General features: G+C 38.9%; 1 protein-coding gene across 2 annotated transcripts; it reads left to right on the forward strand.

Moving 5' to 3' along the window:
• GLRX3 (glutaredoxin 3) lies at positions 1-25,588 on the forward strand. Of its 2 annotated transcripts, XM_040606004.1 has the most exons (12): positions 56-132; positions 4,357-4,471; positions 5,644-5,752; positions 9,834-9,908; positions 10,508-10,709; positions 17,620-17,792; positions 17,887-17,948; positions 20,694-20,751; positions 22,391-22,443; positions 23,618-23,657; positions 23,740-23,832; positions 25,310-25,588. In XM_040606004.1, the coding sequence occupies exons 3-12, from the start codon at positions 5,696-5,698 to the stop codon at positions 25,358-25,360; spliced, it is 864 nt and encodes a 287-aa protein (XP_040461938.1). In that variant the 5' UTR covers positions 56-132; positions 4,357-4,471; positions 5,644-5,695; the 3' UTR covers positions 25,361-25,588. The 2 variants fall into 2 exon arrangements, with proteins under 2 accessions (XP_040461937.1, XP_040461938.1); XM_040606003.1 differs by lacking the exon at positions 4,357-4,471 and having other exon boundaries at positions 1-132.

Below are 25,588 nucleotides of genomic sequence, written 5' to 3' on the forward strand. Positions count from 1 at the left end.
TGCGCGGCCCCGCCGCACGTCACCCGGTGCCTTGCTGCCTTCCCGGGGCGGCGGACGGGCCATGGCGGCGGGCGAGGTGGTGGCGGCGGGCTCTGCTGAGCAGTTCCAGCAGCTGCTGCAGCAGAAGGATCGGTGAGGCGGGGCACCGGCGGGAGACGGGAAGGGGTCGGGGGGTACGGCCTGCCGGGCCCTGCGGCAGCGGGCTCTGCCGGCGGGGGAGCCCCGCGCCGGGGGCGGGCTGGGCGGGCCTGGCCGGGCCGCGTGCAGCGCTGCCTTTCCGCGGCCAGGCGCTGCGGCGGGCCCGGGGCGCAGGCGGCCCTGCGGGGTGGGGGGGTGGGGCGCGCCGGGCCTGCTCCCGGTCCCGCTCCCGGTCCCGCTCCCGGCCCCCCCAAACGGGGCTCCGTGGTCACCTGGCGCGTTTGGCCCGAGCTCGGCGGAAGGCCGGCGTCTGCTGAGGGGAAGGGGCCCGGTACAGCCTCGGAGCTAAATCAAAAGCAAACAAACAAACAAAAAAAGGCTGAAGAAGGACGTGGGGTTCGGTTTTCCACACGTTATTTTTTAAGCACCCGGTTCCTCCGGGCGGGGGTGAGCCTGCAGCGGCGCCTTCTGCAGGGAACGGGAAGCCTGGACGGGCAGGTCGGCAGGAAAAACAGAACTTCCATGCCACCTAAGAATATTTTTTTTCTCTCCTGAGCCGTAAAGGGTCAACAAAACAAACAATGACTGCACAACATTTTCAATGAAAACAGCAGCGTTTAAGTTGTTTATTGAGAAACAACGTGAAACCAAATTGTTCCACCTCTCACGCAACAGGGCTGGTTTCTCATTACTCTGGTTTCATGGCTTAATAATCAGTAACAGGGCAGCTTTTTTCCATGGACCGCTGATTGTCTGGAGCCACTGGGCAGTGGCTCTTGGTCTGGTGTTGGAAGTCTTGGGCACGGATCCTTTGGGGGAAAATTGTGTGCATCTGTGTTTTGCTTTGGTAGGAGAGAGTCTGCTGCAATTAAGCCACTACTGTAATTAAAGGTGACTAGGTACTCGGATGCTTTACTGCTGAAGGGAAGGTTTGGTTATGAGCTTTGCTGGTTTGCCTTGTTGAATCGAAGGTCTAGTAACTGTTATTACATCTTTTAATTCATTAGCTGAGTATGCACTTAACAAGGTCTTGTAAAGTTCATTAAAATAAGGTGCTGCATCAAAAACATTTCCATGTCATTTAACAGCTGTATTAGCAAGTGGCCCTCAAAGGAATAAGGAGAGGAAAATGAATGAGTGGTTTAAAAGGGGTGATAAAACTACCAGGATCACATTCTTAAAGACAACATAAGGAAACATTGAGTAAGTGTTGCTCATTGGAAGAAGAAACTAGATTCTTTGAAACTTGCTGTTTGACTTCCAGTTTTCCTTTCTATAATTATTTTTCAACTGAATTGTTGGGTAGAGGAAACTCTGTCACATGTGTATACACACACCGAAATGAAAATGGCTTCAGGAACAAATACAATATTTTGAACTTATTTTCAACAAAACCTTCAGTAATTCTCTCATTCCCCTTGTCCACAGACTATGATTCAGTTTTCTGATTAATGGATATGAGTATTTTAGGTACATTTATTTTGTTCTAGGATGAGTTGATAGTACTGATAACTTTCTTCCTCTGCTTCATTTGAAAATAATTGTCTGGTGTTTGTTACTGCTGAGAAACCAAGAAAGCAAACAAACCTGCACTCACAAAACATAACAGAACCCCCAAATCATAGATTTGTTTTTTACTGGTATTTTTTTTTTTTCAGTGGTAGTAGAACTTTAAAATATATGTTGGCTGACTTAAGGTACCTTCCACATTTAGATGTGAATTTGAAATTTAAAGGTTAAAAAAGAAGTTCTAAACATTGACTTTAATAAAGATGGATAAGGAGAAAATCTCTTGAAAGGAAGTTTTTTTTCTCCTCAAAGATGAAGCTTTAGACAAAATATGTGCTGATTTTTTTTTTTAAGGATGGCACTAATGCAATTTTTCTACTATTTTTTTCTAAATGGTCTTCCTGATTTTGCCAAACTGATAGAATCACTGCTAATCAGCTGCAACTGTTAGCATTTTATGTTGACACTTAATTTTTATAAGGTTTCCTTATTTCAGAAAAATATTTTTTCTTACATCAGGTTATTAGTTTTGTGTTACACATTAAGTGTGAATTTTAAGATTTAATTTTTTCAAAAAGCATCCAGATTTTACAGTTGGGAAAGATGAACTGACCAATGTCTTCAAAATTACTGAACCACTTATCATTCTGTAATCTGTTGTTTTACTTAAAAACTTAGACTACGTTTTAGGAAAATCAGCTTGTAAAACCAAGTGAGTTGAGCTGCCTGGCAGAGAAAGATTACAAAATTACAAGTATTAATACTTGCTTCTTTACCTAAAAGGTGGGTGACCTGTGGAGTAATTATTTTCTGGATATCCGTATCAGAGTTCTTGCTGTTTTGAGGTATAAAGCTATGCTTTGTCAGTCTGTCTCAAGCAGATTTTTTTTTTTGCTTTTAATATGCTATAGAAACAAGACTTTGGGCTTTTTGTTTTTCCACAGAAGAATGTGTGATATGTTTTTTTTCTTCTGCTAGTCAATTTTAAAAAGGTTGCGTTAAAGAAAGTGAATTTTAGTTTTGGGCCTGTGCTTTTACTTCAAAATGTGAAATTTTATGGGAAAAGATACTTAGGGACTTGTCATAACCTTTTTGGTAGGATCCTCTTTTATAGGTAATAATAGAGGTTTTTTAGAAATACCGTGGTTCTAATGTAGGAAATACTTTGTTTAGAATCACTTGTGTACTTCATTTTGCAAACTCTATTTTCTTCCTTTCTTAAAGTTTTGAATTACTTTTGCTATTTTTCAAGCTTAAAGTGCTCAGATACTGGGAGTGCAGTCAAACTGCAAAATCAGACTTGTCCTGTGAATTAATTTTTTCTTTTTTAAAAAAAGAACAACCCCCCCAACCCTTTGTGCAAGTTACTTTTTATCTTCCTGAAGAAGACTTTTTAAATTGAGTGCATTGCAGCTGTATGTTGGCAAGGAAAGAGCAGGCTCTGATGGAATGAGGATTAAATAACCATGTGATTATTCCTCTGCTTCTCTGGAGCTGACATTCGTGCGATCAGATGTGTCCCGCTATGCATAGTAAATTAAACTGAGCACTTGTGAAATGCTTCTTGGTAGCAGGATAAGAATATGCATTCCTGCATTCAGTTAACGGAAAGAAAGTGTTAGTGTTAGAAAGTATTAAAAAGAGTGTTAGGCCAAGTTAGTTATTAAGAGGTTTGGCCTGATGCATAGCCATTGGAATACTGCGGTGTTCTCTGTTCTCCCTTCTTCTGCTGTTTTTTTTTAGCCAGTGGAAGCATCTTCTTGTCCTACTTATAGCTTAACAGATGCGAGGTGTTTTTGTTTTTTTTTTTTCTTCAATGTACAGTCATTGTGTAGTTGCAGTAGCAGCTTGACAACTTCATTCTCTCTAATTGTAAAAGCTGTAGTAGATCAGAGTAGAGTAGCATGTTTCATGAAGTTTACAGTAACATCACAAAACTTGAGTTAAAGAAAAGTTTTTATTCATCCTTGATCCATTTGTAATGGCTTCCCTGAGCTCTTAACAGCGTCAATAAATAGTGCATAGGTAAAGAACGATATTGGAGGAGGTTTCAGAATTTGTATTTCAGATGAAGGCTGTGATGAACAAGTACAGGAAAACCAGTCCTGGAGCAAAACTGTTGATTACTCTCTGCCTCAGAGCTTGGTCTGCCTTCTGAAATATTGAACTGCTGCTGCTTTTTTCATTTAAAATTTTCTGTCTGTTGTGACTGGGTATTCTCATACATATAAATGACTTCCCCATCTCCCAACCTACCTAATTATTTTCACCTCATTACTCTGTGGCAAAAAATGTTGGTTGCAGCATGATGTGAAGTGCTTGTCCCCATTGGCTCAAAAGTCTTAATTAAAATGTGTATGAGCTGACAGCTGTAGTAATGTTTGGAATACCTATCTGCTATGAGGGCAGATAAAGCTCCTGCACAATCTACCTGTGCTGTAATCTGTGTCTTCATTTGCCCTGTAGCTGGGCTCCACAAAGAGCATTGTTATAAAAGTTCACATGCTGAAACAGAGTTTTGCAGTTACGGTTGTACTCTGAGCAGTGGGATGTGGTCTCGGGTTTCTCAAGGAGTCCCTGTCAAATCCCACTTGTAGGTAAAAAGTAAATCACTGAAATGAACCTTTACTGGGGTTTAAATGCTAGTGTCAATTGTGAGCAGTGAAATCAATCCGAAGAAGCCTTACAGCTATTTTGTTGTAATTAAAGAGAGACGGTTTGCCTTTGGGATCATTGCTGTTGGTGACTCGTGTACAAGAGTGCTGGAAGAATCTATACAGATGACAGCCCTGGAGAAGATGTCTTGAACTGTTCCTGAGCTCAGGTCTAAATTTGCAAGGCTGGCACTTGCAATAGAACTACCTTGTTGTTCCATAATTTAAGTTTTTACTAGCCTGTATATCTTGCCAGTTTTCATCAGCTTTTCAAGCAGAACCACAGTCTGATGACATGATGGGAAAAAAAAAAAAAAGACACTATCCTACTATATTTCTACCAACATTTTCTAGAATTGCTTTGGAAAATAAGTTTATGATTTTTAAAGTTCTCTGCAGTTGAGTTTAGCGCTGTGGTCAGATAACACAGCTGTTAACTATTTTGATATGAATGTTGTGCTGCTGCATAGCTATTAAAATTTATCATGAACTGTCATTATTTAGTAATAAAAGACACTAAATGGCTTCTATGGTATGATTGACTTAATTTCTACATCTTTTTCCAAGTAGATTAAAAGTAGTACATTATAGGTAGTCTTTATCCCTTATTGTCTAGTGGTTTTGTCTTCAGCAAACCTGGAAAATGGAATTGAAAATTAGGTTCAAATAGCTTGTCACTGTTGTCATCAAAGTGCAATTGTTTAAGCTCATGAGAGCTATCTCATGGTACCCAGTTTGATCATAAGAATACCGTGTTTTTAGAGAAGTCTCAGTAGACTTGAAAAGTTCCTACCTTATTCCCTGTACAATTAGTGAAGAGGCAATAGTGTCACTGAGAGGAGAAAAGCGATGGTGAAGCTGCAGAGCTCTGGAGCTCCCAGACCTTGTGAAGGTAGAAAGCTTTCCTGGGAAGAGGCACGGGATGCCCAAGAGTGATTCTGTGTGCTTGTCCTACAGGTGCTTCAAAGTCTGCGTCCTATAGTCTATGACTTGAGCTTCAGTATTTCTGCTGCTGCTTCTTCCTGTCTCCCATTCATATGGGATGATGCCTTACTGTCAAAATGCACGACAATGTTTTTCTTTGTATTGCATTACCTTAGCAGTGCTGGTTTGGTTTTGGAGTATTTTCTGAAAAAGCATTAAAGTCCTTGTCAGTGCAAGTCATAGAAAACGTTCCTGGTTTCACTTGTTTGATTTTCTTTTTTGCTCAGGAAGATTATGTGGGTGGTGGGCATTTTTTGTGTTTGTCTTTGGGTTGTTTTGGCGTGGCATATCAAACTTTTATATTGCATGATTATTTTTAAAAGTTAATGTGTTGTTGGTTTGTTTTTTTTTTTTATAGGTCCCTTGTAGTTGTCCACTTTTGGGCACCATGGGCTCCTCAGTGTGCTCAAATGAATGAGGTTATGGCAGCACTAGCAAAGGAACACATGCAGGTTACATTTGTGAAGGTAAGTCAGGCAGCTGAGCTTGTTTTAAACAGAGGAGAGACATTACTACAAAGTACGAATAAAGTATTACAAAACATGGGTAAAGTTGTTTTTGAGGTTCCTTTGTTGCTTCACATTTAAAGATGCAAGTTGAACATATGCAAGAGATACATCAAAAATCTGTGGGATGAAAATTCTAGGTCTTTCCAAATTCGTCTTGGTATTGCAAGCTTAACTAACACCTTCATTTTATCATGCCCTTTAAAGAAGGGAACAAAAAAAGAAAGAAATCAGTCTACTAAGATATAACAAAGGATTTTTTTCAGTAGCTATTTTGCCTAACAAATGAGCTTTTAGTTTTCTCTGAGCCTGCAGCGTCTCAGTCCTTCAGTTCTGTAGATAGCCATAATTTTTAAAGCATGATTTTTATCCCTGGATTTGAGATGAATTTGGCAACACTATTCTTTCCAAATGTGCTGCAGATTTCATGTGTTCCCATGTATGGTGGGTTGACCCTGGCTGGAGGCTGAGTGCCCTCCAAAGCTGCTGTATCACTGCCATCCTTAGCTGGGCAGGGGAGAGAAAAATATAGTGAAAGGCTCATGGGTCAAGATAAGGACGGGGCGATCACTCACTAATTACAGTCATGGGCAAAACAGACTCAACTCGGGGAAAATTAATTTATTACCAATCAAATTGGGGTAGGATAATGAGATATAAAACCAGATTTTAAAACACGTTCCCTCCACCCTTCCCTGGGCTCAGTTTCACTCCTGATTTTCTCCACCTCCTCCCTCCTCAGCGGCACAGGTACACGGGGAATTTGGGTTGTGGTCAGCTCATCACGTGTTTTCTCTGCCGCTCCCTCCTCCTGTGGGGGAGGACTCCTCACACTCTGCCCCTGCTCCATCGTGGGGTCCCTCCAGCAGGAGACAGTCCTCCACAGACTTCTCCAGCGTGAGTCCTCCCCACAGGCTGCAGTTCTTCATACACTGTTCCAGCGTGGGCCCCTCCCTCGGGGTAGAGTCCTTCAGGAATAGCTGGCTCCAATCGGGGTCCCCCCTGGGGTCACAAGCCCTGCCAGCAACCCTGCTGCAGCCTGGGCTCCTCTCGCCACTGGGGCCACAGGTCCTGCCAGGAGCCTGCTCCAGGGTGGGTTGCCCATGGGGTCACAGCTTCCTTTGGGCATCCCCCTACCCTGGTGTGGGGTGGTCCGTGGGCTGTGGGTGGATATCTGCTCCACGGTGGGTTCCATGGGCTGAGGGTGACAGCCTGCCTTGCCATGGCTTTGCCACAGGCTGCTGGGGAATCTGCTCTGGTGCCTTGAGCCCCTCCTGCCCTCCTTCCACCTTGGTGCCTGCACAGTTGTTGCTCCCATGTATTCTCACTCCCCTTTCCAGCTGCAGTTGCTGTCATGCAGGTGTTTTTTCCCCCCCCCCCTTTTTAACAGTGTTGTCCCAGAGGTGCTACCACCGTAGCTGATGGGCTTGGCCTTGGCCAGCGGCAGGTCCGTCTCGGAGCTGGCTGGCACGGGCTCCATTGGGCATGGGGGAAGCTTCTGGCTGCTTCTCACAGAAGCCACCCCTGTAGCCCCCCGCTACCAAAACCTTGCCCGCACAAACCAGATACACCATGATGTTACTGGTTAGCTAAATGGATCTAGTAATTCATAGGGATTGTTTCTGTCTGATACTAAAGATGAAAAAATTTTTTGTGAAGTTTAAAGGGAGGTAAATGTAAGTCTGTGCAACATTGTCACTCTAAGATGACAGTTGCGTAGTGCTGGATGATATAAACACGGATGAGATGCTTTATTTTTGTGACTGTCTGCACATCCTAGTAAGAGAACCAGTGTGGAGGGAAAAATGAATGCACTTCATCAACATGCTGTTTGTTTTAAAACAACTTTCTCTTGTTAATGAGACACTTCTGTGATTATGAGGGCAGGGAGTAATGGAGCAGCCAGCTGTGTGTGAGTATTTTAATTTGATTTCTTACAGCCTTTAGGTTTTGTGTGTGGTTTTTTTAATGATTCCTCTCAGTTGGCATTTCTATCTGTAAAACAGAAGGACAACTATTTTAATGGTAGTATTTTATTACTTGGAGCTTCAAAAGACTAATTGTCAGCATTGAAAATTCAAGATGCTTAAATTTATAGGGAGTTGCTGCAGCTTTTAGTAGGCCCAAGAAAGTTTGAAAACTCTGTTGCCTCTTTATTATTCATATTCATATATTTTTTATTTACAACCTTTATTATTCAGCTCTAGTTTATTTTTTAATAAGGCTCCAAAGTGATCAAGTGTTACAAAATTAAGGTAGAATTAAGGTAGTAGCACCTCCTTCCCCCCCCAGTATTACTGCTGTACTTGCTTAGAGAAAGACTTGGGTGGATTTTCTTGACTTTTTTTGTGAGGGGGCTCCACATGGGCAATGGGTTTGATTTTGGAAGTACCTTTTTGGGATTTTGGTCTGTATTCCCGAATAGCCAGTCTGTCTTTTAATTGGCAAGAATCAGAGGGCTGCGGATGACTAACCAAGAGTAGCGGTACTGCCTTGGAAATCATAAACAGTTACATTGTAGAATAGAGCTAAGTAATAATGAGGTGAACTTCCAAAACTGTCAGTAAATTTTGGTGTCTTTCTGAATGTGATTTCTCATTTTAATTGTGTAGCCTGACTCTTTTAAGATCCTTGGCTTGGTTAAAATGAAAGTATGTCTATATCCAGAAACGCTTAGAAACAGTGTTTTGAGAAGTTGCACCAGTAAGAGCAAGTTACTGAAATGGGAAATTGAATTTGTTCTGTATGTGCGAACCTCACCGGAGTGGAACGTAAGTATGTAGGTAGGAAATTTTACTGGAAAAGAAAATTAATATTATAGGTAGAAGTCACTTAATCACTTTGTCACTTGAAAGAGAATAGATAATTGGAATCTATTTACAGCTTTCAGTTTATAGCTTTAGTTTCTCAGTTGATCCTGATGGAGAATTGATTCTTCAGAAATGGAGGTGAAGCTTGCACTCTGTTTTGACTTAATCTAGTGGGTTGCTCCTGTGTTTAGTGGGTTCATTAAGAGCCTATATAGCTGGAGCAAATCAAAACGTGCTGTAATACTGAAATATTCAGAGGTTCACTGCATTGTGGCTAATAGAACAGTCACAGTATTTTCTAAAATACATTAAGGATGGACAAGGGCAAGCAGGAGCAAATTATTAAGTAGCTCTTTATGCTTGTTCATTCACTGTGTGGTTTATGGAATAGGAATTTGAGAAGCCTTTTCTCCTGTACACTGGATTGCAGGTTTACCTGCAATGCTACTATTTTTTTTAACCATTAACTGTGCAGTTGTTACACAACCAGTGTCGTAACCTTGTACTAGATCTTCTGCCACTCAAGTAAGCTTTCAGCCCATGCACAGAAAATCACAAGTTGAGTTAGTTAAAACATGTATTTTCCTGGCAAACTACTACGTTATATAATTTCAAGGTATGCATTTGAATGCTGAATAAAATTAGAACCAATAATCTCAACAAGTTTGCCACTCAATATTTGGTAGCCTTGCAGGAGTTAAAAATAAAATTTAGTAGACATCAATAGCTTATTGAAGAAACGCTCCTTTTTTTTCTTCATAATTTGCAGAAGGCTGCAAATGTCAGTCATGATGTACTGCCCCTTGAAATTAGTCAATAGAGCAAACAGCAAGAATTGCTGTGGGCAGAAAATAAGCACTGTAATCATGACATAACTGGGGTCAATGATTTATGGATTTCAATATAGTAGTAGCTGCATATGATTGAAAATTTACTAGGTCACTAGTGCACCAAAAATTTTATTCGCAGCCTCCAGGCATCTTTTGAAATGTGCAACAAAATAAAAACCTCTGAACCTGTTTTGACACTGTGTAGGCTCAGTGGATGACATGCCAACCCAGTGAGTCTCATTTAAATGCAAATGTGTCACAAACTTCTGCATCAAATCCTTTTTAAATGTATAAAATGCCTAGAAGAACATTCTAGACAGGATTGACATCCACAGTCAAACTTTAAAGAAGATTATGAAAATAATCTTTTCCTCTGTTTTTGTTTTTTGGGTTTTTTTTTAGCTGGAAGCTGAAGCTGTGCCTGAAGTATCTGAAAAATATGGAATTAGTTCTGTTCCAACGTTCTTATTCTTTAAGGTGAGAGAAAATGGATTCCATGTGGATTTTTAATATGTATACCTTTTTAATACAACAGCCGGAACAGCAGAACCTTAAGAACTTTCTCAGTGAAGAAACACTTACGCATCTGATTTAACTATCCAGTGGAACCTAAAAAAGTAGATAGAAATGGTTCTTACACTTCGTATGAAATATTTCAGAGCTTCCTTAATGGCTTTAGGATTCTTACGTAGTTTTTATTTTAGTTTTTGTACTTTGTATTGCGTCAAAAAAATTTCAGTAATGTTTCCTTGCCTAGCTGTAGTTCTACAACATGGCAAAACCCCAAGTAAATCTTTTGGTAGGAATGACATGTCTATTTGGGTCATGTTTGCCTGTGATAATAAAATGCAAAATACTTTCTCTAGTAATTTTTTTTAATAGCAAATTTGCTAGCATTAGCAGTAGCCAGCCAACAGAATGGTATGAGTCTTGGAGCTAAAAACTAAAAGATCAATACACTAATGTACCCTACATCTGAAAATCTATACTTTCTGTGTTTTTTTATTATTTTTTTTATTACAGTACAAATTCTGAATTTAATGCTTTAACACGAGCCTGTGTTTTGGTTTCCTTAGAATTCTCAGAAAGTTGACAGATTAGATGGTGCACATGCCCCAGAGCTGACCAAAAAAGTACAGCGCCACGCGTCCAGCACTTCTGTTTCTGCTGGCTCTAACGATGGTGCAAAAGAAGATCTCAACGTACGTCTAAAGAAACTCATCAATGCTGCCCCTTGCATGCTGTTTATGAAAGGGTCTCCAAAAGAACCTCGCTGTGGTAAGGGTTTTCTGAAATTTGTGTTCAACATGACAGTGCTTGCTTTGGGCTAGTTGTTAATGTACTCAGTTTGGGGGAGTTACATCCCAACGGTGTCTTGTATGTCTAGAAGTATTAATGAAAATATTTTCATACTGCTTATGTGCAGCTAGACAATTGTTGCTCCCTTAGATAAATTTTGGAAATGGAATCACAGAGTTTAGGGGCTTTCTAAAGAATGTGATGTGCAATGCTATCCTTGAACTAGGACACTTCTCCTGAGGTAGCTCAGTGTTTATTCATGACATATTTTGTGCAGCAAGTTCCACATTGAGAATGTAAAGTAGTCTGAAGAAAATGTTTCAGTTCAGGGAACTGACTGACTGACATCCACTATCACTGTTGCCCTTTGGAGAAAGAAACGAAAACTACCCTAAGTGGTAAAATTGGAAGACCAGTAGCATGTGTTTCTGCTGCAGTGGAAATGCCTTTTGTTAAACCTAATTCTCTTAACTCTTGCACACTGTTTAGACTGCTTGGGTGCGAGCTAACTTGAAGTGTTGATCTATACGGAAAGTGCGTAAACAAATGTTAAAAGACAAAATTAAGTGCTACGAAGCGGCCATTCTTCTGCTCACATCATTTCAAGAAGCTGGATTGCAGAACTAATCTTGTAGGTCCTTCTGTGGTGAGCTGCGAGAGGTAAATGGGGGAGTAACACTGATGTAGGATGGAGATTGCTTGAACCAGACAGCACTCTTTTGGAGGCTCTTGTTTGGTTATGGCTCCCTCTAGTTCTGGTGTAGCTCTGGGGCATGGTTTTGGCAATTCACAACACTTTCCAGGTTGTTTCCTTTGTATCCCTGTCCTGCCTTTGTTGAAATTTATCTTCGCTTGCCAGTCTGCTTCTAACCCACCAGTCTTTTTCTATCTGATATCTTAACAGAAGCGAACACTTAACCCTAGGTCCCATGTGGGTTTTTCGTAAACGGCTTGTTCCCCAAGACCCATATTGCATCTGGGGTGTGTGTGTGGGGGGGGGGAAGCAAAATGCAGTGTGGAAAACCAGCTGTTCCTTATCTCCAGAACTTCACTTGGAATGGGAAGACTGAAAAGGTCTTATTCTGGGGGTGGTGGCAATGAGATATAATTACAAAAATTTAAAACTGACGGGAGGGAAAGGTGATGGGGGAAAAATGTTGCATTGACTTCTTTTACCTCCTTTCTCTCCCCAAATTGGTCCACATGTCAAATGTTGCAACGCTGATGGGTCATTTTCGACAAGTAGCTGACACTGAGATGACTTAAGATTGTTTGCTTAGCAAAGGAATCCATATATCCTATGGAGCAAATCATACCAAGTACATTGCTGGGCCGAAGAGATGAAGAAATTGTGAACCACCACAGGAGAATAGGAAAAGAATTAGCAACAGCTAGCTCCTGAAGAAGGGGCTGTGCGATATATTTATGGAACCATTAAAGAGATAACTGCTAAAAAAGTTGCTGTCATGCAAAACGTCAGTTATGTGTCTAAAAACAAATAATGAAAACAATTGTTTTGTCTATTTGTGCATGAATTACAGTAGCATGCATAGGCTTGACGGGTTCCTCATAAATGTTCCTATATCGTGGCAGAGATGCATGTGAACTAAGTAAGTTTAAAACACTCCTGAGGAGGGACATGAGGACTCTACACTGTTCTTTTTTACTTCCTTTTGGTAAGGGCTCTGCACAGGCAGCCTGCAGACAGAGCAGTGCTGCTTGTGCCTGCTCAGGAGTTCTTGAGTGCTGGGTTTGAACTGTTGGTGTGGTGTGGTGATTTATTGATGCTGTATTCGTGTAATTGCCAAATATCCTTGTGGTGTGCATGCACTGCTAATGTTCCAGCCATGGAAGATCTCACCACAGTTTTAAGTATTAATTTCAGTTAACAGTTTCAAGTGCAGATGTCCCCACATAGCTGCTTGTGCTTTGTATTGGCGTGTGTCCAGGAGAAACTAAGTGAAGAGCTATGTAAAGAAAAATGGATGAAATGGTATAAAAGGACCTACAAGAAATTGAACTTATATGTTCTGTTGTCCATTTATCTTAACCTGGAAGGATTCAAATTGTCTTTATCTCCATGTACTGTTAAAAGGGGGGGAAAGGAAGGATAATGACATGGAACGCATTGATTTGGTGAAGTGAGAATAATGCAGATCTGTGATACGTGAATTGCCAAATTGCCTTTGCTATTTTGCATTGTGTCTGTGAAGGCATTCTATTACAGTAAAGCTATTGTAGTTCTGTATAGTTGTAGTTATTGAAATCGAGGATTTGGGTCCACAGAGTAAATAAGAGTCTCTTTTAACTTAGGTGGTTTTGTGTCCTCATTTTGACAAATGAGGGAGCTGAGCAGAGTGCTAACGGTGCTGAAGCTGCTGGTCTGGATTGAATTACAAAGAGCAGCTTTGGAAGGATACATACAGTGTGTGTTAGGCAGGAGAGGAGACTGTCAGGCACTGTTAATTGGAGGGAGTTCAGTGTAGTGCCTGCTGCCCTTTTCATGAAGGAAGGCTTATATGTGAAAGTCATGAAACAATATTTGAAAACTTAGGTCTTGTGTGCAGCTTTTCTCATTGCCTCCGTGTACTTTCAGCGGCTCTTAAAATATTTGCATGCCATTTTACAATCTGCTTTTTCAGATGTTGCTGTAAAAGGGTTATAGAAATCTGAGAGAAGGTGTAAGATGGACTGAGGCTTCCCGTACTGTATTTGGCTTCTGCTATGGTGATATCTGCACACTGTTTTTCTCAGGTTTTTTCCTCTCTAATTTCAAGGCTGCTGTTTCATTTCAATGCACTAATTTTAATCCCAGAATCACTTCAGTAGAAATAGTTTCAGAAATAATCGCAGCTGTCAGAACTTTCACGTTCACTGTGCTGTTGGGTATTAACTTGGGATTCTAGCGGTTTGTGCGTAGGTGTTTGCTCCTATGAAGAGCTGATGAAGTTCCTTCTATTTATGTATAGATAATTCTGTATTTGTATTCTGTAACAATATGGTTATAGGTGTGTGAAAGTGGTGTGTCGTCATAGGAATTTCTAGATAATTTTGTAGGAATGGAGATTTTGGCTTATTCTGAAGTAGACTTTTGAAGCCTACCTGTGTGTAATAGAGCACCGCTCTGATGAGCTCCTGATATTTGTGTGAGTACAGTTGGGGTGTATACTATTTAGCTTATTCAGATACATGTGCTTTATGTTTAATTGCATTGGATGACGCTGCTGTTAGTGGACCTGCTGTGCTTGCAGCGTGAGTTGTTTGGCAGGTGCACGGTAAGCTCTAAGAGTAAAGCATGGTGTTTGCTACGTCCATGGTGAGCTCAAAGGTGTTTGCAGGCAATCCTCTGAACTGCTGGTGTGCCCAGGTTCTTTCTTACACCCACATCAGCCTCTGCATCAGTGTGATCAGTTGATGGCACAGGCACACCATTTCTCCTTTGAATTTCTGGGGGTGTTCAGTAGAGGGCTGGCTTTCTAAAGGGCATTGAGCAGAATTCTTGGCAGAATTTAAAAGTTATGCAGAGAAAAGACCCTTTACTGTTTTGCCTGTGTTTGAATTTTTGATGGGAGACAGGTGTGAAGATATTTAAATAAATCCTACCAGAAAACCCCAAACAAACCCAAAACCCAACAAACAAACGGAAAAAGATGTTGAGGCATCAGGGTTAAGGTTAGTTAGATACTTCATCATGAGCTCAATATGGAAAGCGACCTAAGGGTATAACACGGGTTCATTTGCATGTCCTAATATGATAAAGTAAATATTCCTCAAGCTTTCAGTTCTTACTGTTCATCCCTGGTACCTCATGAGAAGTGCACAGGAGGTACTTATGTAAATAGAGGTATGTGTTAAAATTGGAAGTATTAAAATGTAGTGCAATGCATGAAGTCATCTAAGCTTACAACTCTTGATTTTTGCAGTTAAACACCATGCCAGCTTTAGATTGCTGTGATAGTTTCTGGCAGTAGCTGGGAGATGTTATTAAGTTAGGTCCATTAAACTTCCTAGGACAGACAAAGTCTCTTTCAAGGTGTAGGTAACAACATTTTGTCAGAGGTGATAAGGATCTGTTATAACAGTAGTAGCAGTAGTGAAAATAGAATTAAATAAAAGGAGCCATGCTTGTTTAAAGGTTAAGATATTTTTGAATCGTATCTATTTTGGTACAAATAATAGACTTGCACTTGAGTCTTTAGTGGCAAGTAGAGGGAACCTTATCCAGCAGTGTATTTAGGGATCTCCTTGTAGTTGGTAATTTCTTCAGTAGAAAAGCCCACGAAGCATAGTGTAAAGCAAGGTTTGTCACCTTGGCATTGTGTTTACTGCCAGTTGTATGTGGTTGCTATGTACATTGTGTTATTCCAGCGAATTAATTTGGACTGGGGTAGCATTTATTTGCTTCATCAATACTGTAATTTATTTAGGATGTTTTTATTGGTGTAGAATCGGGACTGGCATTTATGATCATCTAGATAACCACTTAAAACATTTTGTTAGTGGTTTAATTATTCCTTGTAATGCATGTATGGCACTTCTTCAGAAATTCAACCTAAATCTTTTGTTATGAAAGTAAAGCTGTTCTGGCACTTTATCCTTAAGCATAACAGTTCCAGACTGCTACCATAACCCTTCAAAATGAAACATAACCAATCAATCTTTCTAGTTTGCATGTAATTGCCTACAGCTAAAATAAAGCTTCCCCCCCCCCCCCAGTTCCTTACAGTAGAAATGAGTTAATATATTGGCGATGGAATAACCATCAGCAATCAGCCTTTAGCTGTTTACTAATGAACTCCCAGATGTATGAAAAATTTCAGAATCTGTGTTTTACTTCAGGCTGTACATGAACTTAACACTTCAGTTGTAGAAAGAAAAGCAACTTAGATGCCATACGTATAAATACTGCTACTTCGTATCTCAATAAATTGCAGATCATGAAAACGGCAGAAAGCTGTAGTAAAAATCCATATTTCAAAAACTAATAGGTGGTCTTGCAGGCTGAAATCAAAGGTTATTCTTGCATGGCACTTTGATTCTTTGTCCCATTTAAAGCTTTTTTTTTATTATTCTATACCTTTATTAAGGTCTTTAAGCGTTGTCTCTTGTTTTTTTGGTATTTGTGTAGAGGTTTTCATTGCCTGCACAGCATTTGCTGGAGTTCTTTGAAGGAATTGGTAGAATTGCAAGGACATTTGCATCCAAAATAGAATGAGTTGGCAAAGATATATAAAGCACATGTTATTATCAAATTGATTTATGGACAGATTCTTACAGATCCTTTTTGCAAACCATATGATAGTGTTGTCTGGGCAGCTTCTGCTTCCTTAGACGGGATGTGCATGCAAGCAACAGTGGCAGGTGTTGAAATACTTTACGATAAAGACTATGTGTTAGAAATGAAGCCAAATTTCAATGTGTTGCAATGTACTTATTTTTCCTGAGTAGCATAATTTTCATAGCCGAGCAAGTAACACTGTGGAGGAACAGCGGAGTTGTGAATCCAGATTTGATCATCAATTGTTGGCTTCCTTGTGTTGTAAAGTGCAGCAGACTTCTCATCTGCTTTCTTATGGCGTAAATATGTGCAATACACTGTGAAGCATCCAGGAGGCTGATGTCTTCTCTGGAGGTCCCTTTGTGCTTCTGTGTCAGTGGAAGTGTGAAGTGGATGAAGGTGACTTTGAACATCAGTCTAAGGTTTCTCTTCAGGCTACCCCATAAAGAACAGACTTGTTGACATAAAGGCATGGGTGGTGTGGTTTTGCTTTTAAAGTGATTTTTGAAGACTGTCTGTAGAGACGAATGATGTAAAAACCAATTTTATCTTATTTTTAAATAAATCAGTTTACTGTTTCACTTTATTTTAAGGTCACGATTCTTATTAGAAGGAGAATTGTTTGAAAGTGAAATTTTGTTTGGGTTTCTCTCTAGCGCAAGAAGATTTAGGTGGTTATAGACTGTAAATTCTGTAATAAAATTTTCATACCTACAACTTTTTATAAATAACTCTTTTCTTAAGAAAAAGATGCTTAGTTATGGAAGGGAGAAACTTTTCACAGGTTGGCTACATAGTAAATAAACTTAGAAAATCTGGATGTTTACATTGTAATATTCAGTGCTTAATACCCTGCTGAGTGTTGTCGGAGTAGGACATAATGAAGATCTGCCATAAAAGAAAACAAAACATGGTATGAAAATGTCACAAGGGTAGTAAAATAATGTTAAGTATTCATGTGAACATAAAACATTTAAAAAAAAAAAAAAAAAAAAGGAATCTGCCTTTTACCATGAAGTAGGAAAAAGGATGTGCGCTTAGTAGAAAACATTGTGAAAGCCAAATTTCTAAGTTAAACTAGTGACACCATAGTGGGTGTAAGTCCTGGTGCTCACTTTGTGTGTCAACTTTATCCACTTTGGTGTAGAAGTTCAGTACTACCTGGAGGAGTAATGGTGGGGGTAGAGAAAATCACCTGTGATTATAGGAGTGAAAAGAAGGCTGTTGGAGTCATTGAGAAGCTTTTGTTCTTTGTGAAGGCTCACTGAAGAAGAGCTGGAAAAGTCAGAATAAGGGAATACATTTAACTTCGCTTTAATTGTATGTTGGAGCAACAGACATGCTTTGATAAAGGTTACTTACTCCTCTAAATAGAGGAGCACCAGATTTAGCAAGCTGCCTATATACTTTGGTTTTGTAATCCCAGTAATAAATAGGTGTTTCACCCCTTTATAATATTTGAGGATATTGATAGAGCAAAGAATAACACACTAGAGCTTTTCTGAATTTACTGTCTAGAAGAATTTGATTTTTTTAAATGAGTAAGGTTTAGTACAGACATGGGAATGCTTTGTTCAAAATTACATGTAATTCCTCTTTTTGTGTTTGCAGGTTTCAGCAAACAAATGGTGGAGATACTGAACAAACATGGTATTTCATTTAGCAGTTTTGATATTTTTTCTGATGAAGAAGTTCGTCAGGGTCTGAAAACATATTCTAATTGGCCAACTTATCCGCAGTTGTATGTAGCAGGAGAGCTTATAGGCGGACTTGATATTATCAAGGTTAGAACCTGAGAAATTCTTAATCTTACTGGTTGTCAGAAGGACATTTTTCTTGCTTTTTACATTTGATTTTTCTTCTCCCCAACCTCCCTAGGAACTTGAGGCATCAGGAGAACTGGATACAATCTGTCCGAAGACACAGAAGTTGGAGGACAGGTATGATGTTAAAATACATCATTATTTTAAGGGTGTCTATTTTTGAGGCTTCCTGTATGCTCATTTGTATAGGAGGAGCCCCCTACAACAATTTCTGTTCTTTGACTTTATCAGAAGTGTGTCAAGATTTTCTTTAATTACAGAACTCATGCAGTTGTTTAGTACGTTCTGTTTTCTGTACAGTAAGCATCACTTAATATTAAACTATACTGTTACATTTGAGTATTAAACTATATGTGTATTGTATATATTGTGTATGTATTAAGCTATACTGTTCCAGTAGGCTTTACTTATTATACTTGTAATTTGTTAATTCTTAATTATAGCAGGAATATATAGATTCTTTCTTGTCTCTCTTTTAAGAATTTATTCTTTGAAGATAACTGGGAAAATCGTCATTTGGACATTAGTAGCTTTTGTTAGCTTCGCTTATCATAGTCTTCATTAACTGTAATGTCACTGGAGAAAATACCTAGGCTTGTCTCCTCATTTCTCTTGATTACTCGTGTCCTTCAGTTCCTGGTTTTTTTTTTTCCATCTTGGCAACATGAATATGTGCTGCAGCAGTAGGAAGTGTGTTGCTTCCTGAATCATATAATATCTAGAAACCAATTTGTCCTTTTAACCTTCCCGTTTGAAGTCCTGATGTGCCCCAGGCTTTTGAGCTCCAGATAATCTGAGAAGTGATTCTGTTTGAGAAGTTGTTAGTAGATGTGGCAGGTTTTTTTTCTAGTTTTTATGTGACTACTGCCATTAAGACCTGGAAAGGGGGGTTGGTTTACCAAGAAAATGGCTTGTACTTTGAAGGGAAATAAGTTAGCACAGGTTCCCTCTTGTCTGAGGATGGTAAGAGGAAGTTTTACAGTGCTCTAGATGTGACTGGGTCTGGTTTTTTTGCCTTCTTGCCACAGTGGAGAAATAATTGAATGGAAGCCATTTCGATATGGTGATAATGTATACTTTACAGCTGTGTCCTTATTCCTTTTTAATTTGTTCTATGGCTGAGATTACCTTTTGTTACTCTAGTAGGATGAGCTGTAAATTGCTTCACCAAGGCCACACAAAACATCACTACCTTTTGCAGTTTGAGATTAAATTATAGGTAAAGATGAGATTGTCTCAGTCTGGCCTTCTAAAAACTAACTTTAAAAGTTTACTTTAGTCTTTTCCTTTCTTTTTTTGCAAACTTGCAACTATAATAAGCTGCAACTTTATGTATAAATTCAATAGTTTTTAGCTTTACTTAGTCTTTTGGGGGAAAGAAGATAATGGGAAGTGTCCTCTGCTTACCTAATGTGTTTTAATAGCTTAAAATTGTTGGTATGGCTAAATGTCTCCCTTAAGGAGCAGCACAGCATCTTTTGAACAGATGTGTGAAGTTTTTATCAATTTTATCAGATTTTGATGTAGAAATGGCCTGAAGCAAAACTGGCTGAAAATTCACCGGAGAAGTTGCAGGTAGCTTCTTGTTGCCTAGTTTGTTCTTCAGCTTTTAGTAGGTGGTTGTTTCTTGAGTTAACACACTTCGTTTAGCAGAGGTCTGTGTTCTGGTGATAACTGGGAAGTTCTTTTTCCATGACACAGATTAGTTTTTCTTGGTAGCTAACCTCATACTTCTGAGCAACTGACATCTCTTACAAACTATATTAACTCTTATCAGTCACTTGTAAGAAAAACCCTGTAAGGTAGTTATTCACGCATGTGAAGACTTAATAAAATGAAGGAATATCAGTAGTAGAATCTACTTAATGATAAATCATGTTCCTTTACTCAATGTTTGATCTTTCCCATCAATTAACTGTTGTCTTTGCTTGAAAACACCCTTGAAAATGGACGGTGGAAATCAGCTTGATTTCACGAAATTGATCTGGCAGCTGGGAAACCAGCTCGGATTACTGGAGCTCACCCTTGCTGTAGCCGTTTCTTAGTTTTGCTGTTGTTTTTAATCTAGAGACAACTTGGTTAGAAAAAATTGTTTTGAGGTTTACACGTGCAAAGGCTGTAGATCACCAACAAAGCTTCATTCAGTTTTGTTTTGCAAAGATATTTTTTTTTTCTTTTTTGCATTGCGCAAGTCATGCAAAGCGACCTTTTGCAGAAAGTGATCCCCTGGTAGTTTGCCCTTAGCAGGGAACTGTTGGACAGGAGCCTTTGCTAACTTTTTCTGTCGGCTGCTGCAGAAAGCCTTTTCTGAAAGGAGATGGCAAGAAGGGGAGTGTCTGAGGGTTGTGCAGATAGACCAGAAGTGGAACGGGCACAATGAGGCAGAAAGATCTATTCTTGAATTTCAGTATTGATTAGTCCTTAGCCAGTATATGCGTAGAACTTAGGACTGATGGACAAGAGGTATGGCTCTTACGCTGCAATGCAGAGACATTGTCAGAGGGAGAATGAAAAATGCCAAGTATCACATCCAGTATGGGAAAAAGCAGTAAATCACTAAATATAGACACTGTTTAAAATATCCTGAAATGATGTTTCTCCTTAAACTTTTTGCTGCTTGATACTTAGAGGTCAATCTAGAAAAGTAAATTGTTGCCCTAAAGGTAACAGGATGGTTCAAATTCATGCCCTAGAGTTACTGTAAGCAATTCAAAGTAATAATTTGCTTATAATAATGCTTTAAATGCATTTGATAAAACTGTAAGTTGCTGTCTTTCCACTTTTGCATTTTGTTTTCCTATCGAAGCAAAGCTTGGGATAATAACCAAGCTGGTTTGTCTGTCTTTTTTGTGCCTTCTGTAGGCTAAAAACCTTGATAAACAAAGCTCCTGTGATGCTTTTTATGAAGGGAAGCAAACAGGTAAGATTAAGTGTTGCAGAAAATCCTACATTTAAACAGTTTTTTAAACAGTGCAATTACTCTTTTTCCCTTGCTTTCCTTGCTTAGTGAAAATTAACAGTGCTGGGAAGTTAGTTGTGGTTTTATATGGTGCTTCTATAAGCCATGGAAAAGCTGTCCCTGTTTTACCTGACAGATATATATTGCTAAAATGCTGATAGCTGTGTTACAGTGAAATTGGGGAATTCGATGCCCTGCAGTGTTGTCTGTCAGTTGATCTACAATTCAGGAATGAGTGGAAGAACTGTGTATGTCCTTTTGGTCTTAGTTATTGATTGCCTTTGCAGATAATGGATTTTCTGCTGATGTTCTGAGTGCTTGCCCCTGATGGCTAGCCTACGTGGGGTGTACGCTTTCATTGTTGCCCAAAACTTTATCTCTGGATGCCTGTTTCATGACATTTTCCCCTGTTGACCTAATTGGATGGTGTGTCCTATCCTTATTAATTTCTCTGACTTGATTATGCTTTCAGAACTGCATTTAAAAAAAGCTGCTAGATGTTTTTAAGGCTAAAGTATAATGCCGCATGCTATAAATGATCCCCTCATCTTCTCACATGCATGGAATGGTCTATGCCTGCTGTCTTTAAGCTGCACTTAATTATCTTGCTCACTGAAATAAAGGTAGTGACTAAAGATGGACAACTGCTAACAGTTAGGATTAAAATAATAAGTGACTATAAACCTAAATGTCAGTCTGTTGCTTTGTGTTGCATACTCAGAGTAACCAGGGGATAAATAGTACTGCACTGCAGTTCTTGTCAAAAATTACTTGCACAACACCTAACTTGGACTTTTCATTGGAGTGGTGTACCCTAGACAATAATTGTAGTTAGTGATTGCATGTTGTTGAAGTTGTTCATATGCTATTTAGTTAAAGGGAGGCTGAGGCAGGGGACTGAGCTCATTCATGTGACTGCAGGTTGCTCAACATGTTTTGATTTTGCTTGAGCTACTAGTGGAGTGAAATCACCCATAAGAAGGGATAGGCTGGATTAAAAATTCCATGTCTAAAAAATGGTGAGTGTTCTGTGTCCGCACACTGTCAATATGAAGAGTTTGCAGAAAATACTTTCAATTATTAATTTTGTTTGGGAGTTTGCTGTACATGCAGCCTTTTAATCAGTTGACCATAGATTGCTGCTCCCTCTGAAATGGTAAGTGAAGGGCAGTGTATGTTTCAAAATGAAAAATGTCTATTTTACAAATGCATATAAAGCACTTACACCCATCATATCTAAAGCTTTGGCTCTTTGAATGTTTGGAGAATAATCAAGCCTAACTAGTTTTCAAGACAGTAATGCCAAACCTAGGAAACAGATTCACCTTGTATCATGTCACACCACAAGTGAGGAAAGTGTTTAATATTCTCAGTGTTTTCATTTATTTCAGCAGAGTATATAAAGAGAGAGACATTCAGTACTATTTAAAGCTCAAAGAGTATAAAGAAGAATGAAAAAGGGATTAACAGTATTGCTTATCCAGTAAGGTCATCACTAGCAATAAATTGGTAATCGCTTTAGTGTAGCTTGAGGGCTTAGAATTTTGTGAATTAAATATAGCAGATATATGTTTTAACATATGTGTGTTTTGTATTCTAGATGGCAAAATGTGGATTCAGCAGGCAAATTACAGAAATCCTAAATAGTACTGGGTATGTATGTGGGGTTTTTTTAATTTAATTTGGGAAGCCAGTTCTGTTTCAAAAACTACATTTTATAAATAAAGAGTTTGGAAAATATTATTGGACGACTTCCCCAAGCATAATTTTCCTTAAGAGTCTTCTGAAGTATCTTTATGTGAAAGCCCATAGTGTAAATCACAACTATGCTCGTTTGACACCAAGTCAGGTGTGGTGTGTCAGATACTACGCTGCTTTAGCACTGCTACATAGTGATTGTCTTGCTCGGATTGAGAAGTTTATAGCAACACTGAATTTTTCTTTTTTTATTTTTTCCCCTGTGTTTGTTGACATGAAAGAAATCCTTCCACTCTGATAAGCAGCTCCTCTTAGAGAGGTCCCTCTTGATCTGTTTCCTTAGGCTTGGAACCTTGCATGTTATCTAGCCTCAGTTTTCCTCTTCAAAGCAATTCTTTCTGTAGTGAGAGAGATTAGTATCTTCTTCCTTTGAATAAACCTCTTGTTTCATTTGTGCTGCTAGTTAAGAGGTTAAGCAGCTGTTTTGATTACTAGATGTTAGAATGGGCTTTTTGAGATGATAGATAACTATATATCAATATGCAACTCGGAAATAAGTAGCAGTTACTCAAATAATTGTTCCTTGTCACTGGCCCTAGTCCACTTGCAGGAATCTGCATACTTGCTAGTTACTGAAGAGTGCCAGTCCTTGGAATCCTAGGAGATGCATACTGAAACTCCTGCATGAATCAACCAGAAATCAGGTTTACACAGGCATTTTATTTTTGTGTTTTTATGCAAGTAGTAGATGAAAATGGTGAGATTAGCTGCAGCTGGTTGACTCCTTAATAAAAACCTCCAAAGTATGAGTGTCTTGGCTAATAGTGAAAGGAATTACTTTGAACACATTTTGTCTAGTTACAACCTAAGTTACATGGCTTAATTTTTTAGTTCATTGTGCTGTTATCTGTGTGTTATGAGGAGTTTCCCATGAAACTTAACACTTTTTACATTACAGTTCTTGATGCATAAAGCATTGACATTTTTCTCCTATTACCTGTTAATTCTGAGTGCTTTGAAAGCTAGCTGCTAAACGTACCCATTTGGAATTTTTGAGGGTCTTGCATTGCAGAACTCCACAGTAGATGATTTTGTTTTTTCCTTTTTTTTTTTTTTCTTTTTTCTGTAGCATTGATTATGAGACATTTGACATACTGGAAGACGAAGAGGTAAGTGAGCTTCTTTGTAATTGAGGATTTCATTGTTGCTTTTACTAAAGTTGAAGTTTACATTTAAGATCATTTTTCTTAGGTGCGGCAAGGATTAAAAACCTATTCAAACTGGCCAACGTATCCTCAATTATATGTGAAAGGTGAACTTGTTGGAGGGCTGGATATTGTAAAGGTAGGAATGGGAGAATCTTGTTTGAAATGTAAATGGACTGTTCGTTTATAAATGTGGAAATGTTTTTCTGTCCATAACATACAGAAATTCCCATGTAGCGGCCCTAGATCTTGAAACAGAATGACTTGGTTGGTTTTACTGTGCCTTCTATTAGCTCAACACGCAGTTGAAAGGAGCCCTAAATCTCCAGCATTCTCATATGCCAAGATTTAGCAGTGGAATGTATTTTCTTGACAGCAGTCAGTTACTGTTACTGTAAAGACCATTTTTACCCTGTGGGTGCATTTTTAAAGGTTTCTCTTCCTAGTTTTACTTCTGACATTGCTTTTCTCAAATAAGGTGGGCGAGACTTTTTTCCTAGCAAACAGTCTCATTCCTGGAAGAAAGTAAGGTTTATTGTAGTTGTTTGAACAGACCCTGAAGCAACAAAAATAGATCTGCATCTTTTACTCTGGTTTTTGATTTTTGTAACAGAGCAGGCACAGTGTTCTAAACCCCAAATACTCTTGAGCCCATTCTTGTCTGAATGTTTTATAGCCAATTCCTCAGACATTGTAACTCCTGGGAAGATGCAATCAATAAATCTCATTTAGTTCTAAAAATACCGGTATTACTTAAATTACATAGAATACTTTAATTTTATTTATTTAACAAGTGTGTGGGTTATTTCAGTCATCTGTGAGTAGAGTTTCAGGCATTGCGTAGATGCTGCAAAACACTTCTGTCCCTGGTATCTAAAATGTAATTTGTCTCTTTGCATCGTTGGGACTGTATTCAGTTCACACTGACTAACTTGTATGGGTAGATGAGTGTTGTCAGTGTTTTAAAATGCATTCCATAATACAGCATCCTGTGTAATAGAATTGAGATGGTTGTTTCTCTTGACATGGGGGAAAAGAATATATATACCCCACAACATGTTATTTTAAAACTGTTCTGTGGTGTTATCTAGTTCTTATAGTTAACAGCCTTATAATTTAAATCATCAAGAGGATAAGGGCAAGCACCTCTTATTTAGAACTCTTACAGATCTCTTACTGTCTTGTTTGTTTTGACGTGTGGTACAAACAAAATCTATCAGTGGATGGTAATTTTTTCATTTTATGGGAGGCATTCTGGATGTTGTAAAATTTTGTGTATGCCTAAAACATATCTCAAATTACATCTAGAAGAGATATACACAGGGATTTACCTAGTAAGGTTGGTAATAACCAGTTCCTTTGAAGATGTGTCTTTTCACTAAATAAATCTCCTCTCTTGCTAAATAAACAGAAAGTAGAATTTAACATTATTAACATTTAACAGCATTATGAACTTCAGTGTCTTGGTCAAGAGGGACCTCTACTGAGTCACCTAGTGTATTCCCTTAGCAGCCAGTGAGTTCTCTTCTTGTCCGTAAACCATCCCTACTGAAATCTTGTTAGCATAATCACAAAATGTACATAGAGGAATAATTGCTGTATATATTTCTTTACAGGAACTACAGGAAAGTGGGGAATTGTTGCCTGTTCTGAAGGGAGAAAATTAATGGAAAAAGACATCAGTGGGAACAGAAGTACTTTGAACAATTATTCATTTATAGATTATATTGGAGCAATATACAACTTAGCCCTGTGGAACCCATCAGGAGTAAATAAAGACAGCTTATGCACTCTTATGTATTTCACAAGACCATGCTACATATGAAAATGTGTTTCCCCTGAAGATACAAAAATGTCAAGGTCTTCAAGTTCAATTAAAATATTATTCTAAAGAA

Source organism: Falco naumanni, chromosome 9, assembly GCF_017639655.2.
Source record: "Falco naumanni isolate bFalNau1 chromosome 9, bFalNau1.pat, whole genome shotgun sequence".
NCBI lineage: Eukaryota > Metazoa > Chordata > Aves > Falconiformes > Falconidae > Falco > Falco naumanni.

Coding starts and splice junctions, on each gene's coding strand:
- GLRX3 (XM_040606003.1), top strand. CDS start 62: ATGGCGGCGGGCGAGGTGGTGGCGGCGGGCTCTGCTGAGCAGTTCCAG. Junction 20,752..22,390: donor TTATGAAGGGAAGCAAACAG/GTAAGATTAAGT, acceptor TTTGTATTCTAG/ATGGCAAAATGTGGATTCAG. Junction 22,444..23,617: donor GAAATCCTAAATAGTACTGG/GTATGTATGTGG, acceptor TTTTTTCTGTAG/CATTGATTATGAGACATTTG.